Raw genomic sequence first — 17,693 nt, 5'->3', positions numbered from 1 at the left:
CAGTGTGATTAAAAATAAACTGCTGCTAGTGTTTGTTCTTCTCATTTAGGACATGTTTTCAAATTGAGAGATGCTGATTCATTTAGAGAGATTAAAAAATTACTAACAATAGTTTGTTATTCCAGTAAGTTTAGTTATTATAGTATATATACAGTTGAAGTCAGAATTATTAGCCCCCTTTTGATATTTTTTTTCTTTTTTAAATATTTCCCAAATGATGTTTGACAGAGCAAGGAAATTTTCACAGTATGTCTGATAATATCTTTTCTTCTAGAAAAAGTCTTATTTGTTTTATTTAGGCATGAATAAAAGCAGTTTTGAATTTTTTTAAAAACAATTTTTGGGACAAAATTATTAGCCCCTTTAAGCTATTTTTTTTTGACAGTCTACAGAACAAACCATTGTTATAGAATAACTTGCCTAATTACCCTAACCTGCCTAGTTCACCCTATTAACATAGGTAAGCCTTTAAATGTCACTTTAAGCTGTATAGAAGTGTCTTGAAAAATATTATTAGAAATAGGTTTTTAAAACTATTATGCTTAGAAATGTGCTGAAACAATCTTCCGTCCATTTAACAGAAATTGGGGAAAAAAATAAACAGGGGCGCTAATAATTCAGGGGGGCTTATAATTCTGACTTCAACTGTATATATGTATTTATTGTTTATTTTTATTTATTTATTTTATTTATTATTTTGTTTTTTATTTGTTATTTTTTTATAATCTATAATTTATTTTTATTTATTTATTAATTTATCCTTATTAATTAAAAAATATTTATTCATTTTTATTACTTATGTATTTTATTAATTTTATTAATTTTATTTAACAATTTTTACTTTTAATTTTTTCATTTATGATTTATTTTTATTTATTCATTTATACATTTTATTTATTATATATTTTTATAATTTTATTATTTGTATTTGTTTATCCATTCATACTATTTATAAATTTTTATATATTTAAATTTTTATTTATTAATTTTTATTATTTATTTTAATTTATTTATTCATTTTATTTAAACTTTTTTATTTATGATTTATTTTAATTTATTTATTAATTTTAGTTATTATTATTTTTTATTTAATTATGTATTATTTATTAGTTTTTATTTAATTTATTATAAAAATGTTTTATGTACTTTTTTATTATTTGTACTTATTTTTTATTTTTTATATTTTTCATTTATTTATTTTTATATCTATCTATCTATCTATCTATCTATCTATCTATCTATCTATCTATCTATCTATCTATCTATCTATCTATCTATCTATCTATCATCTATCTATCTATCTATCTATCTATCTATCTATCTATCTATCTATCTATCTATCATCTTCAAGTAAATCAGTCACTATTTGCTACTATCTAAATCATGATTAAATATGTTTTAACTTGTGAACACGGAAATGTACAGTTTTTTTGTATCTCAGTCTATATTTTGCTGTATTCAGTTAGCTACAAAAGGATATTAATTATACTCGTTTGTGTTTTTTCTTCAGTTATATTGACAGATGAGGAAGTTCAGAGAAAGAAGGAGCTGATTCAAAGAAGGAAGGATGAGGAGGCTCACAGGGAGGCGCAGAAGCCCCGGCTTTCAGATGAGCAGCGCAACATCATTGACACACTGGTGGACGCGCATCATAAAACATACGACGATTCCTACTCTGACTTTTCACGCTTCAGAGTAAATAGTCTTATTTTCCTTTTCTGAGTAGCATCCTCTCGCTTTTAGGCACTTTTAAGATCAGATTTTATAGTGGCCATAGTGAGTTTTGGGGCAATTAAGTTTTCATTAGATGCAAATTATCAAATTGAGTGGCATTTGCAAACAAATCATTCTTAGAATGACCTTTTCTCTGCCGGTAAATTTCTTTCTTGGTTTGTTTTAAAATAAAAATAAAAAACTTCTTGCAGATCTATGAGGAACTTATTATTAACATTGTGCACTGACAATCAGTAAGTGTCTAGATACACTTTGCCTCAGTTTACAATTTTTATAATTTAACAAAACCAAACCATTTCTTTTTTTTTCCTGACCAGATGTGTGTGACAGGTCTGTGTGAACAGTCAAATTGGGGTGATGTAAACACAATAAGTCTCTTTTTTTTTACTTCCTAATGTTAAAATAGGATCCAAATCTCTCCTATTTTGATGCCCACCACAACATGAAGTAGGAGTGCGGTTTTCCCCGCCCACCAAATTGATTGACAGTATGAACATGTTTCCATAGTAACATGTGCAATCATATCAACATGACAGAACTTGCGCAAAACAACCAGGATTAAAAGATCTGTTTGGGTTGCTGTGATCATCAATCATGTGATCAGCGCGTTCTGTGTGTGTGTGGGTGCGTGAACTTTGTAACGACATTGTATGTGACTCATCGTTGCAACTCCACAACAAATACATCAAATAATCATTGGGACAGTTCTTACTGTAGTATTTCTCACAAAAGTTACATGAGATCTGCTTCCTTCATGTCTGTCACTGTGCTGTTTATCTGACACCGCCAAGGTGGAGATTGAGGCACACTCTGACAGACACGTAGAACTAGCATTAAAGGCACAGGCAACAAAAACAGCTACATTGTATTCAGAGCAGAAAATCTAATATTCTGAAAGGTATAATAAATAAACTGATTGGTGTCTTGAGCTGAAGCTTTACATACAATTTCTGGAGACACAAAAGACTTATCTTAAATCTTGAAAAAGGGGTAAGAAAAGGTGGTAAAGATGGTGTGCCGCCTTTATTAATGATGGCGTTCGCCACTTTACGAACGGATTGGGAAAAACTGCATGTAAAAATGTGTTCTATGTCTTCATCGTGTCGATGCACGATGCCAACAGTCGGTCAGCGAGTAAAAAAATACAATGGATAAAATACATAGGCCTGTGCGTATAGACATATAATGTACTGCTATACAGTAACGAATCATCTGTTTGTTTCGTTTGTCTTCATTTTAATTGTTACGTGATGATGCGATTGTGTGCTTTATCTGCATGCATGATTCCCACTGAACTGGGCGGGGTTGTGTGACGTTTGATTCGGGGATGTTCTGGGGGTGGGGTTTGCGTGACGCGATGTGAGCTACTAGCCCGTCAGTGGAAACGCGACATGATTTTGGCCTCACTGCTCCCGGGCTATTGGCCCGGCCCGATAAAAGCCCTGGCTTGTACTGGCCCGACAGTGGAAATGCAGCTTTTTGCCCACCTTGTACTTGTTCCAAACCTATTTAAGTTTCTGTTGAACACAAAAGTAAATGTTTAGAAAAAAGTTGAAAACCTGTAACCACTTCCATAGTCAGGGTATCTGCGGGGTCTTAAATGTCTTACATCTCAAAAGCCAAATTTTAGGCCTTAAAATCTTAAATCTACTGAAATGTTGTGTTGTAGGTCTCTTTTTAAAAGGTCTTAATTTTCCTTTGTTAATGAATCGCTACCCAATCTGGTCATTAACACCCATACAATTACCAACAACCCCAATCTCAATAAAACTTTAAACTTTTTATTTAAAAATAGTGTTTAATTATTTCCTTACAGAAACATTAACAAATTCTCAATTTATTTACTGCTGAGGATACTCACAGGACCTATTTTTTTATTATTAAATTATTTTTATTGTAGACTGAAGTAATTGACAGCTATGTTTTGTTCTTGTTTTGGTAAGAGTTACAGGGTTTGTGAACAGATATTTTTGAAAAATGATTTTAAAAATTCTAACTAAATTATTATTATTGTATTAATAAATGTATTCATTTGTAATAGTTTTGTATAGGGCAAGTAAAAATCTTTTCTAACTGGGATATTTGAAAAAAAAATCCTTAGCATTTAGCCCTGCATAAGTCTAAAATTAAGTCATAATGGTCTTGAAAATGTCTTAAAATTAACTTGAGGAAACCTGCAGAAACTTCTAGTATGTTTTTTCTAATAGTTATGAGTTTTTCAGCTTTCTTCAGAATATCCTCTTTTGTGTGAACAAAAAAGAAAGAAAACTGTTTAAAATCATTTGAGGGTGAGTACATAGGGATTTTGGGTGAATTATCTCTTAAGTAAAATCCTAAAAGCAAGCGTCATCTTCCTAAAACAATCCAACAACCAAACAATAGTGAGTGAGTTGCATCTTAGACCCAATACAGTGTGTTTCTTTGTTTTTACACAAAGCTCAGCATCTCAGAGCAACACTGCAGTTTCCTTCCCTGATCAATGATCCATTCATGAAGAAAGCTGCTTGCTTGTTTTCTAAATGAACCAGTGTTTTGAACGAATCATTTGAACGATTCAATGAATGAATGATCTGTGAATTGCTCATTAGGACAGCGACTTTCTGCCACCTATTGGCCATTTTAGGTATTATATGTATTGATCCATGACCAGGCATAAAATGCACCAAATATACACATTCAGCAAAACAAAGTTTTATTACAGATTAATAATATACATATAAATAATAATATAAAATCCCAATCAATTTTTAGATCTGTTTATTTTTCTCTCACCGTCTATGTTTTCTATCAGACATCCAATTATCTTCCATGTGTTCATATGCTTGTGTGTGTGTTTTGTGTTCCAGCCTCCAGTTAGAGAGGGTCCAGTTACACGCAGTGCCAGTCGAGCCGCGTCCCTCCATTCACTGTCAGATGCCTCATCAGACTCCTTCAGCCACTCTCCAGGTGACACACACAAACGCACACACACTCATTCATGCGAAATGAATCACCTGTAAAGTTTATTCTGAGAAATGTTTTTCAGCCCCAGTGCGAGGCGCAGGCAGGCATCTGTGTTTGTGTGTTAGGAGCTTGTGTGTTTTATGTGCACAGCAGGCTCTGTCCATCTCACCATGCCTGACGTCACAGGAGAGCCACACTAATGACAAACAGACCATTCACATGCATACACATACGCACACACATATATATATAGCTCGTCCTGGAAGCGACAAGTTGTTTGTTTGTGTAAGCTTAAATACGACATTAATTATATACGTTCTACATGGAGAGAGTATATTTAAAGCATTATTCTGGATTTTATTAACATGCCACTGTATTTTCTGAAATGTACGTCACTTTTTTTGTAATCTGGAATGAGCTGCGACTTCTATTTGGAAGTGACTTATATAATCCAGTTACCGTCACACAGCCACATGTATTTGGATTCAAGCAGAGGCATGCGAGTTGTATAACGCAGCGGGTGATTTCAGTTTTACTTTAATTTGTTGAGATGTGACGCTTATTAATAAATGTAGTATATCGTGAATGACACTCTTATTTGTTTGCTTATAGATTTTAGGGATGCAACATGGGATGATTATTGATTTTGGTTGTGCAATTATAGTCTAAAAAATAATCATGGTTATCACGATTATTATGCAAGAATTAATTTTGAAAAACTACAAGTTTAGTGTTATTTATTGCTGTTATTGCCAATTAATACTGCCCAAACAGTCCATTTCTATTTGGACTTAAAAATGTGTAAAAAAATTATTTTACACAAAGAAATATAATAATAAAAATAAATGACAAAACAACAAAAAATGTGCACACACACACACACACACACACACACACACACAGACAGATATATGAATATATGAAGAGTTCGGATGCAAAACCCTCTAAATCCACCAGACCTCTTCTTTTGTAATTGAGCATTTTCTATCAGGCTCCTCTGATTAGGTTTAGAAGTGTCATTTTATATATAATGAAAATTAGCTGCTAAATAAAATAAATTTTTTTGTAAATGTCACTTTAGACAATACTTTGGTTTTTAACAAGGGAGATTTTCTTTTGCGTCAAAACCAGTTAAATCCACTTCAGCTTTTTTTTTTTTTTTTTGCAAAAACGTCTAAATCCACTTATCGGGTCAAGACATTGTAATTGGTTGAAAAATCACTAAAGATGCAGAAATTATTTTACCAAGCATAAAACATGTTACACAAACCACCTGAAATTGAAAATACATAAATCTGTCAAGTAAGTGGCGGTTCATTCCACTGTGGTAACCCCTGATAAAGCAAGGACTATAAGGAAGATGAATAAATGAAATCTGTCAAGTGCAATAATCACTAAAATTAAAACTGACATTAAAATAAAATTAAAATCTTAACAATCTGTTGTTATTACTGATGTGGGATGTTGATTTATTGCAAGTAGAACAATGTAAACATTGTAAACTAAGCTTGGAAGATTCAAATAATGTAGTGTAAAAACATTGTGAAACATCTATATCTGTGCATTGTTCATTAATAAAAAAGTATTAGAATTTGTTGAAGTAATATAAATAATGTATAGTCGTATACAATATATTTATCTTTTTTTTAAGTAGCTTAAATTGGCAAATAAAACACAAGGTAGGCCTACTGGGCAAAAAGGGATGTCTCTCAGACACTTTTAGAAGCTGTCATTCATTCCTTCTCACCATACTCAAGGTCTTGGTGTCTTTTTTGTCTCTTATTTATAGCATCCATGTGGGATAAAAGAATGGCATCCTAACCTCATCTTTTGTGAAACGGAGTTGCCATTTAATGTACAGTAAATCAGACTCATTTTATTGTTCATTCAAAATGAATGAATGCATGCTACACTTTCAACTGTACATTGTGTTTTTTTCATTAAGGGTAAGGGACGTTTTCATTTGCCATTCACTGACAGTTGGACAGACTCATTCAGTTCATTAAACTTCGTCTTTTAAAATTGGAAGCAGATTAAAACACTCTCCTCAAAAAGCCAGCATATCAGCACTCCGTTACATTGAAAACATGATTCAATTCACGGCTTTTGATTGGTTCTCGGGATATAGCGGCTTTTGCTGTCAAAGGCAAGTGGCATTTAGAGGCTTTTGCAAACAAACTTATTCCTGAATGGGCAAAAATATGTGTGGACATGTACACTACGTGCCTTAAGCACTCACTCAATGTCATTATCTCATTTTTGGCAGAAGGGGTGTTTATCGGCTTTTGGATCTGAACTCTTCATATAATATAAAAACTAGTATTTGTCTAATGTAAATCTAAGGATTTCCCTTTTAAAGAAAACATGCATAGCAAACAAACATTTAAAGAAAACAAACATAGCATGCCTAAGGAAAAAGGAACTTGCATGTGCAAAATATGTTAATGGATCTTAGTTAATAGCCTTAGCCATAGTTAATCCTGTGTGCGAGCATATTAGCCTCCGTGTACAATCTCGGAACTATAAACTAGCGTAACTTTGTTAGTTGCAGCAGTTTTGTTCCATACTGAGACTAAGTCTGGAGAAGCTTTTAATTAATTAATCGTAACAAATTAAAGTACGGTTAATAGTGAAATCAGTTAATGGTTGCATCACTAAAAGATATATTCATATTTCTTATGTCTTGTTCAGTTTAATGTAATCATTGCTAGACAATTTAGTCACCAATAGTCTATTTTAGGTTATTTCTCTACACCAGTGCAATTTTTTTCCCCCTCTAAATTGGAAATGATGCAGTGTAAATTATCACCAGAAAATTTGATGAATAACCTACTGGTGAGCTTCCTTTTTATATATAATTTCTGATTAATTTTCTGACTGATGCTTATTTAAGGTAATGGTGAAAACGGAATAATACATTATTAAACGATAACTGCTGGTTTCATGAAAATGTGCCATTTGTTTCTCTTTGTAAATAAGAGATTTCTTCAGATGTGTTGACAGTCTTGTTTATTGTAATGAAGGCATTTGTGATGGTCAGGGGGTTTGTGTGAAGCTGCGGCTCAAGCAGTTTCAACTACCTGTGTAAACATGCAGGAAAGGCAACACTTCTTTAATGCAAGCTGCATATGATATATTAATAAAAGATTTAATTAAAAATCGCAATTCCAATATCAAATGATATAATCCACAGGTGTGATTATTGTGCAGACAATGTACATAATGCATTTTAATGGCAGCAAATGAAATGTACACCTTTTCAGTAGATTTTTTTAATAATTTAATATATATATATATATATATATATATATATATATATATATATATATATATATATATATATATATATATATATATTTTTAAGCCAACATCCTGCAGCACAATTCATGCGAATGAGGCGCCGCATTAGCCAATCAGAAGCTTGCTCTTGTAGGAGCGTGATTATTAAGTAGTGCCAGTTGTTGATGTCCCAAGGGGAATTCCTCTTGCCCACACTACACAACAGCTCATCAAACCGGGCTCAGTTCAGTCGGAAGCACCGCTTAAAGCCTCCATCATTCTGGTATAGTTTCTGCAGAAGTTGATAAACTCACAGTGCTGAGTGCACCTCTGAAAGGATCTAGTGCACTCAGACACCACACTAAACGAATCTACATTTATGTGCTTTAGGAAGGCTGAAAAACGGTTACTATCGCAATAAAATCCATGTTAGTCGTTTAGCTACTGAACTAGGGTGAGCGGGCAGACAGAAGCCCTCCCCATGATGCAAATCTGCGTCTGTTGTGAAGTGAATTTGATGCACGAATGAAACAAGTTAACTCAAAATGTTTTCTTGTCTATTTACGTGCGATTAGTGCGATTTATTCACAAGTGCTGTGTCTGGTGTGAACACGGCATCAAAGTTTCTCTCTATAGTGGTTCAATTCTGCAGTGTCTCCACAAATCTCGTGTTTTTGACCTGTGGATTCTGGTCATCTCTATTCATAACTCAACATTGCATCTCTTACGATGTGACTATTGCGGACACACACATTGCGAAGTGGATGATTGAACAATGTATTGTGCAGCCATATATATATACTTGATTTGCCACTTGATTTCTGAGTTACTCTAGATTTGATTTGATTTTTAATTTTATTCTGTAAACTAAAGATATTTCTTCACAATTTAAAAAACATATTCTTGTTGAATCCCCCATTTTAAATGTTATCAGACAACAATTTTTATCTGGAGAGACTTTAAATAAAATATTTTTAAATCTAAAATTGTGCAATTATTATCAAAAGGAAACCTTAAAAACTGTTTTTGATTTTTATCTTATTATTATAATTATTATTTATGTATTTTACCTTGTATATTATTTATTGCTGTTGATGACTTTTAATTGTTAGAATGTTTTTATAATTTTAGAAAATCTGTAATTGTAAAATGTAGTAAACTTGATAGTTTTTTTTGCCATGACATAGCCATAAAAGCTGAAATGGCAATAAAATTATAACTCTCTCTCACAATTTTTAAATAATATATAATCTAGAGATATTTACATGCAATAACTAAAAAGACAAAACAACACCAATGTTTTAACTTCAAAGCAGTCAAGAAAGTTTTGTATGGTGGAATAAATCTGATTTACAAACACAACTATTTAAAACATTTAATGATGCATGCTTTTGGAAAATATTACCTTTTTTAACCCCAAATGTAAATGTTTACAAGACTATTACCTGATTTGATTTCCTCATGAACTTTAAAAATAGTTTTAACCTTATCGACTGACACTCTCTGCACACTTCTCTGATTTAAAACAAGATGCGTATGACTTATTAACAACAAAACCTAATTAAAATGGTTTAAATATGATGAATACACATATTAAAAATGGTTTCGAGTGATATACTCCAGAAGTATTGTGCAGACAAACTTCATAATGCATATTAATGACAGCAAATGAAATCTATACTTTTCTTCATTCTATTTACCTAATAATTGAATATAATAAATCCACTATTCTTCTGTATTATGTTAGTCTGTTGTCAGATGTTGGAAGGGACACAAGAGGGAGATAACACTTGCGTTAATCTGCAAACAGGACACAGTTATCAGCCCAGTATCTCGATATAGTCAGCCTGATGATTTTGTTCTTTGCCAGTGACTCTGCTCCCCCCCACCCCCTTGGCCTTCCAACGTTTCTGTCAGTCAGCACAAAATGTTTATTCTATTTATTTCATTTCAGTACAGTCATAGAGATATCACATTTCTGGTGATTTGTTGGCATCTGTTTGGAGTGTAAATCCTTTAGTCAACATTCAGAAAGCATTCAGACAAAAACAACACTACTACTCAGTAAAGTACAATTCCTGAGGAAAAAAATACTTGGTGGGAGTAATTTGAATATTTGTAATTAGTTACTACTTGACACAACATGAATTGTTGGTAATGTGTCTGTTTGTGTCTGTCTTTGCATACGTAGAGTCAGGCGATCGTAAGATGAATCTGAGTAACCTGCTGATGATGTACCAGGAGCAGGGCTTGAGCTCCAGTCCCGACTCAAAGGAGGAGGATGGCTCCAGTCTCTCCATGCTTCCTCATCTGGCCGACCTGGTTTCTTACAGCATTCAAAAAGTCATTGGCTTTGCCAAGATGATTCCTGGATTTAGGTAAAGTTTTGATTGCGTGATTGAGTGTGTCAGGGCAGTATTTTAGAAACTAAGACTTGGTTTCTTTTTGAGAAAATCAAGAGCTCGTTTTAATTGGAATTGAAGAAGAAGAGGGGCTTTATTTACTAAATTGCGATTTGAAGAGGCTAAACAGGTTCAATAAACACATATTTACATTAAGTGAAGTTTAATTTTAAACTAATTTCAAAAGGAGCATGTGCTCATGATTGACCCAGCTGGTCCACATTAGCTAATTATGATCCTCCAATCAAAGGATCCCAAATCACTATAAATATCCTCATTTCCTTTCTACAACTTATCATCGTCTGGAAGAAACCCCCCTCCTCCCCTTCTTCCTCCTTGATCCAGAATGGGCGGCACGGTGGCCCAGTGACTAGCACTGTTGCCTCACAGCAAGAATACCAATGGTGTAGGGTCCTCGCTGAGCCATCTGGTATTTCTGTATGGAGTTTGCATGTTCTCCCCGTGTCCGCGTGGGTTTCCCCCGGGTTCCCCAGTTTCCTCCCACCATCCAAATGTGCGCTACATTATAGATAAAATAAGCCAAAACCTTTTTTTTTTTATAATGTCTTACCCTCAGGACGTTCGCCTTGGCCTCAGCAGCGGGGGAGTTTGAGATAGACCTGAGCTCATTCTCCACTCGCCCTGCAAAAGGGGGGGAGCCCTGGGCTCTAGGATCCCTTGAGCTCAGGGCTCTCTCCCGGGACAGCATGCCAAACAAGCTATGTATAAATCATGAGCTAAGTGTGAACTCTTGAAATTATTATTTTATTTTAGCTATGCCTGTCTCGATTAGGCATTGCTTAGTTTAAGATAATCAGAGTTTAGTTTTACCGTACAACACTAGAAACCATGTTTTCCAAAAACATGACAAAATATTAAAGGTCTCGTGAAGGGCTTTGAAATATGCATTTTTATTTGATGGTTTATGCAATCTCAACTGAAACATGAAAAAGGGTGGAACATAGTATAGCTGTCTTACATTTTTATATCAGTTTTAGATCTTCTAAACCCAGATTTTGTCACTGTTTTGGCTCACACTAGCTTATTGATATCCTAACACTAACAATACTGATACTAATATCTTAACTTTATTTGAATTTCATGGGACACTTAAGGATATAATTCCGACTATAAAAAGTAAATTAGAGCAGTGGTTCAAAACAGTTACTTCATTAAAAACATTTTGTGATGAACAAAAAATGATTCATTTTACCTTGATATTCAGAAGGCACTGAGTCATATGTTATTCAGTGTAACAGTAGATTATCCGCTTGTTAAATTGTGACGTATGGTATACTGTTTCCGGGTCCAAGCAGCTACTCATTTGTATTGAGAAAATATTCATTTATGACCACTTTTTAGTCATATCACATATTGAAGTTAATTTAATATAAAATCGCTCATTCATTCATTTTCTTTTCGGCTTATTCCCTCCATTAATCTGGGGTTGCCACACTGGAATGAACCGCCAACCTATCCTGCATATGTTTTGTGCAGCGAATGCCCTTCCAGCTGCAACCCATCTCTGGGAAACATCCATACACACTCATTCACTATGGACAATTTAGCCAACCCAATTCACCTGTACCGCAAGTCTTTGGACTGTGGGGAAAACTGGAGCACCCAGAGGAAACCCACAGGGAGAACATGCAAACTCCACACAAATAAAAAACATAGTGTACACGACAGTCTGGGCTTGCTGCATAACAGACTCCAATTCTTTAACATTTTATAAAAAACAATCACTTTCTTGCCATCAGATATTAGGCATGGATGTATATGTATATTGTGATGGTGATTTTCGAAAGTATTACATCGCTTTGTAAACGTTTATTTGTACCATTTGTTGAGTCTCATACAGTATGATATAGCGCTTGAACCCGGAAGCCGCTTGGCGTGACATCACACTTAACAAGCGGATATGCAACATTTCTAAAATCAAAAATGTCATTGTTTGAGCAAATATTACTTGATGATATAATAATAGACTCTATATAAGGATGACAGAGCAGCACCAAAATAACAATAGTTTGTTTTTTGATGTTCAAACCACTAAGTTTTACTAATTTCTCAGCGAGATGTTTTTTTTTATCATTTTTTATATAATCAATTCTAATTCAATCAGTTATTCTTTTATGTATTTTACACTTATTTTGAGATGATATCATTTTGACATTACAGTGGTCTCTCGCTATACTTTTCGCGGCCTCCCAGTTTCATGGATTTGTTTTGTGCAATTTGACATACTTTTTCATTATAGCGCATTGTGTTCTACACAGTAATTGATATAAATCTTCTATTGCTAGCAGTGTGACTCTTATGTGCTGTACTGTATGTTTGCAAGTTTTCTCTCAACAATGTCAACGAAACATTTAGTACTGTCAAAGGCACCTGCGATAGCACTTACAGGCAGAGGAATGTTGATCAAAATGTTGAAATTCTGTACATGCTTAAGGAAGGTAGAAGTTATGTGGCTGTAGGGCACCATTATGGGATAAATAAATGAAGATCAAATGGTTATGATCTTTAGTTTCATTCTATAATACTGGACTTATTTTTCTATGAAGGTTTAAAGTTTAAGAGTGTTTATACAAGAGAGAAAACTGTGAAAATGTCTGTTTGAGAAAAGTGTATAATGTGTGTCGTGGGGGGTTTTACAGCCTTTAAATATCTATAATAATTGTAAAAAAAATAAAGCTGATTTCCTATTGTGGGTTATTTTTAGAACATAACTTACACGAATAATGAGGAACCACTGTATTCAGCATGCTATCATTTATTGATTTATCAACATTTATTGTCGAATAAAAATTGAACTGTCATTTTAAAGCTTTTTGCGCACAATAACAACAGGACAACACAATAAAAATGAATAATAAGATAAAAAGGTATAATAAAAATAAAAACAAATGGTGGAATAACACTGAGTTTTCAAAGACACAAATGAACAATTTGGAGATTGTTCTCCATTTAACCATGCTTGTTTTTAGGAAGTTTCATCTTTTTTTCAACCCCAAAGGTAAACGTTAACAAGACTACCATCAGATTTGATTTCCTCAGGAACATAAAAATAGGTTTGACCTTCTAGACTGACACTCTCTGTACGATTCTCAGTGCTTTTCCATGTATTTCCCAGCATCCACTGAATGTGTGTACATACATATGCATTATGGAGCGCGTGTTGCTGTGGGAACCATAGGAGTGTCATGTTATCTGAACTGAAGACACCCACTCCTTCTACATCTGCCATTCACAGAGTCCAGCATGAGCCAAAACTGACGCCTGTGTGTGTGTGTGTGTGTGTGTGTTGCAGAGAGCTGACGGCTGAAGATCAGATTGCTCTGCTGAAGTCCAGCGCTATAGAAGTGATCATGCTCCGATCCAACCAGTCCTTCAGTCTGGAGGATATGAGCTGGAGCTGTGGAGGACCTGAGTTTAAATACTGCGTCAATGATGTTACCAAAGGTACACATAAACTCAAGCTCAGATGCAGTGTGGTATGTTGCCATGCAGTGGTTGCAGTGTTATTATAGATGAGCTTTATTTAAAATAACAGGAAATAATATGTTGGATTATAGGTCTCAAACTGGATTCCTGCACAGTTTTGCTCCAAACCTAATCAAACACAGCTGATTCAACTAATGAAGGTGTTTATGATTTTGTTTGAACACCTCAATTATTTGGATCAGCTGTGTTTGATAGGGTTGGAGCACAACTGTGCAGAGCTGCGGCCCTCCAGGAATTGAGTTTGAGACCTCTGTGTTAGACGAATCTTTGACTTAATAGAAGTGTTATTTAGGCGACTAACTGAAATGAAGTATTGAAATTACTGAAACCAAAACACAAATACACTGAAGCAAATTGTGAAGTCAAAGTAATAAAAACAAGTTCATAATAAAATGACCAAAGTTTTAACTGAAATTATAAATTAAAATCTAATTCAAAATATAACAAAAATATTATATAAATGTGTTAAAACAGCACTGAACAGATATTATATTCTTTACTAGATGTATCTTGACTCAAACTATTTATTTGCCTTTTATTTTGTGTGAGGAGTTGGTCAGAAGGTGAATTGCAGGTTATACTTTTTAAACAATTATAGTGTCTCCAAAATCAAAGTAATGTAATGTAGCATAAAACGCATTAAATATTAAATATACGCATTAAAACAGCTTTTAAAAAAAGCTTGATTTTTTTTTTTTTTTTTTAAAGAGCTCAAGCTCGCCCTCATTGGAGCCCAAGTGGCTCTGCAGCGAGCTGTGTCTCAGAAGATTCCCCCCCACACCATTACACCCCCACCAGCCTAAACCGTTGATACAAGGCAGGATGGATCCATACTTTCATGTTGTTGAAAGCAAATTCTGAATGTCGCAACAGAAATGGAGACTCATCAGACCAGGCAACATTTTTCCCAATCTTCTATTGTCCAATTTTTGTGAGCCTGTTTGAACTGTAGCCTCAGTTTCATCGGCTTGGCTGACAGGAGTGGCAGGTGCTGTAGCCCATCCACCTCAAGGTTCGGCATGTTGTGCGTTCAGAGATGCTCTTCTGTATACCTCGGTTGTAACGAGTAGATATTTAAGTTACTGTTGCCTTTCTATTAGCTGGAACCAGTCTGGCCATTCTCCTCTGGCGTCAACATGATATTTGCGCTCACTGGATATTTTCTCTCTTTCTGACCATTCTCTGTAAACCCTAGAGATGGTTGTGCGTGAAAATCCCAGTAGATCAGCAGTTTCTGAAATACTCAGACCAGCCTGTCTGGCACCAACAATCAAGCCACGTTCAAAGTCACTTAAATCACCTTTCTTCCTCATTCTGATGCTCAGTTTGAACAGCAGCAGATCATCTTGACCATGGCTGCGTCTGAAACCGCCTACTACTCAGTAGGTACTGCATTTGAATTCAAACGTACGACTCGGCCGTTGGAAAAGTACGTTCTATACAGTATGAATGTGAAAAGTATGAATGGAATTCAGACATACTACATCCATCATTTTGTCACGGTCACTACCTGCGTCAGTTGCGTCGTTTCACTTCCATTCATGAATTCTCTCACGGGGCATTATGGGATAGCGCAGCGTGCATGGGATGCGCACTTCAGAATCTCGCCGGAAGTAGTAAGTCATCCGAGTACTTCTAGCCTACTGATTTTCGAATTCTATGAATTCGGACATACTACTCGGCTCGCATACTGATTTTAGTGTACTATATAGTATGGAAGTATGCGGTTTCGGACGCAGCCCATGTCTACATGCCTAAATGCACTGAGTTGGTGCCATGCGATTGGCTGGTTAACGAGCAGTTGGACCAATGTACCTAATAAAGTGGCCGGTGAATATATGTAAAATATATAAGTAATGTCTTTTACATCACAAACATTTCACAGAAACATGTATGAGAAATATATTAATTCACATGGATATTACAGTACATTTGGTTATTCGAAAGATTTTATTAGACTTTAACTTAAGCTAAATCTGTAAATGTACAAACTAACATTAGTAACTAATTAGCATATATGACTCAAATATGGTATCAAATTATGAAAGCATTGTTTTGTTGGGTTTCAATAAACAAAAATTGATGATGAGAATTACTCTATTATAAATGTAATAAAAATGTTGAGCAACACATACAAGTGTTATATTAATCTTGTGAATCTCTGTTAGTCATTTGCCTAATGTCATCCTCCTGGCTTGTGTGTTTGTGTTTGTGTGTGTGTGTTTGTGGCGCAGCTGGACACACTCTGGAGCTGCTGGAGCCTCTGGTGAAATTTCAGGTGGGCTTAAAAAAGCTCAACCTGCATGAAGAGGAACATGTGCTGCTCATGGCCATTTGCCTGCTGTCTCCAGGTCAGAGCATATACACACCAAACATTACACAGACTGACACTTTAAAAACATCGAGACTTTTTATTTCCCCTCTAAATTCGAAATTTACATGTTGTCTAAATGTACATTTGAAAATTAGCAAACAATAAAGTAATTGTGATTTTTTTTTTTATTATTTTTTTTTTCTGACGGTAGTTTATATCGTAAATGTCAATTTTATTTTCCACCATATATGATTAATCCAAAGTTTATTTACACTGTTAATCTCACAGTTTAATTTTGGTCTGAGAATCTGAATTTGCATCATATTGTTTGACTTTTTCTGCATTATGAAATGACATGTGCTGCAAGGTTAATTATCTTATATCTTCTTAATGGTTTGACTAATTAAACATTTTTTTAGATGTTTTTGTCAGTATTGTCTATTGATGATAAATGCCAAATTTTGTGTATATCCATTAAGTGGTTTAAGAGTAGATTACTTTTTTGTCCACGCAAAATGGTTGCTCTACTACCACTTGCTGTGTCAGTGTTGTCCACCAGAGGGAGTCGTTTCTATGGAATGACTCGTTAATAGGTATATTCACACAGACTTTTTATTTCAGCCAGTCAGCCTCAGGTAAAGTCTTTTCTTTATAAAAATGCTGTTTAATGTGTGATTTCTTTAAAAATCAGCAATCCTCATTGCCTGATAGATATACAATATAAAGTGGGTCTCAGACTGGACAAGAAGCACTGTATTAAATTCTATTTCCCCTTGCCATCTCTTTAAAACATGAACTTTTATTTTACCCCAATATTTTCAATAGAGTTTCTGCGTTCACCTGCTGCACTAGTGGTTACACGCTGTTTCATATTGTTTTACACCTAAATTACTAAATGCTTAAGACTATTTTACTGAGTGTATTGTAATTACATTACAACATTGACGCTGTAAAAGGAATTAAATTGAAAATAGTCACATTAAGCTTACACTAGAAGTTTATAATCCGCTGAAAAACACTTGCTGTGCATTTACCTCATTATGTTTTCAATGAGACTTGTCTATTGAATCTTCTCATGCATTTCTCAATGCCATATCAAATTTTTAGAATTTATCACAAAGTTGTAACATTTTAAGTTCAGCTTGGATAGCCCTGTCACTGGTAATTGGGTGAAAATGGTTTATGGAAACAAAATGTTTAGCATTTGATTTACATAAAAACAGCACAATGTCAAGATTTTGACATCAGTTTAAAGCAGTTCTTTAACATCAGTAGTGATGTCATTTTGATGTCTTTTCATCATCAGTTGCCCAATAGCTTGCGCTTGGACCCTGATGATTGCTGGCTTTATTTTTTGTCAGTTCATACTGTGCAATTCTTACCTTTTCTCTCATTTGCGAGTGTATATTTCACAACTGCAGTTTAGAAACTCCTAAAAGCTGATTTATACTTCTGCATCAAATACACGCGTATGCTCTGGCACAGCCTTTGTGCGGTCGCATAGCCCTTGCCAT

General features: G+C 34.4%; 1 protein-coding gene across 4 annotated transcripts in view; it reads left to right on the top strand.

Moving 5' to 3' along the window:
• Window positions 1-17,693, top strand: part of vdrb (vitamin D receptor b) — a 53,282-nt gene that overhangs the window by 32,129 nt on the left and 3,460 nt on the right. For 3 of the 4 annotated variants that reach the window (XM_087255780.1, XM_087255779.1, NM_001159985.1), the window contains 5 exons: window positions 1,511-1,695; window positions 4,581-4,680; window positions 10,148-10,334; window positions 13,672-13,823; window positions 16,100-16,216. In XM_087255780.1, the coding sequence (XP_087111906.1) occupies window positions 1,511-1,695; window positions 4,581-4,680; window positions 10,148-10,334; window positions 13,672-13,823; window positions 16,100-16,216 (741 nt within the window). Of the gene's footprint in view, window positions 1-1,510; window positions 1,696-4,580; window positions 4,681-10,147; window positions 10,939-11,046; window positions 11,550-13,671; window positions 13,824-16,099; window positions 16,217-17,693 lie in introns of those variants that run through there. The other variant, XR_015492813.1, reaches the window with a different exon arrangement.

Source organism: Danio rerio, chromosome 6, assembly GCF_052040795.2.
Source record: "Danio rerio strain M-AB ecotype USA chromosome 6, GRCz13ab, whole genome shotgun sequence".
NCBI classification, from domain to species: Eukaryota; Metazoa; Chordata; class Actinopteri; order Cypriniformes; family Danionidae; genus Danio; species Danio rerio.
Note: the sequence above shows the minus strand (reverse complement) of the source record. Positions and strands in the feature narration are given on the sequence as shown.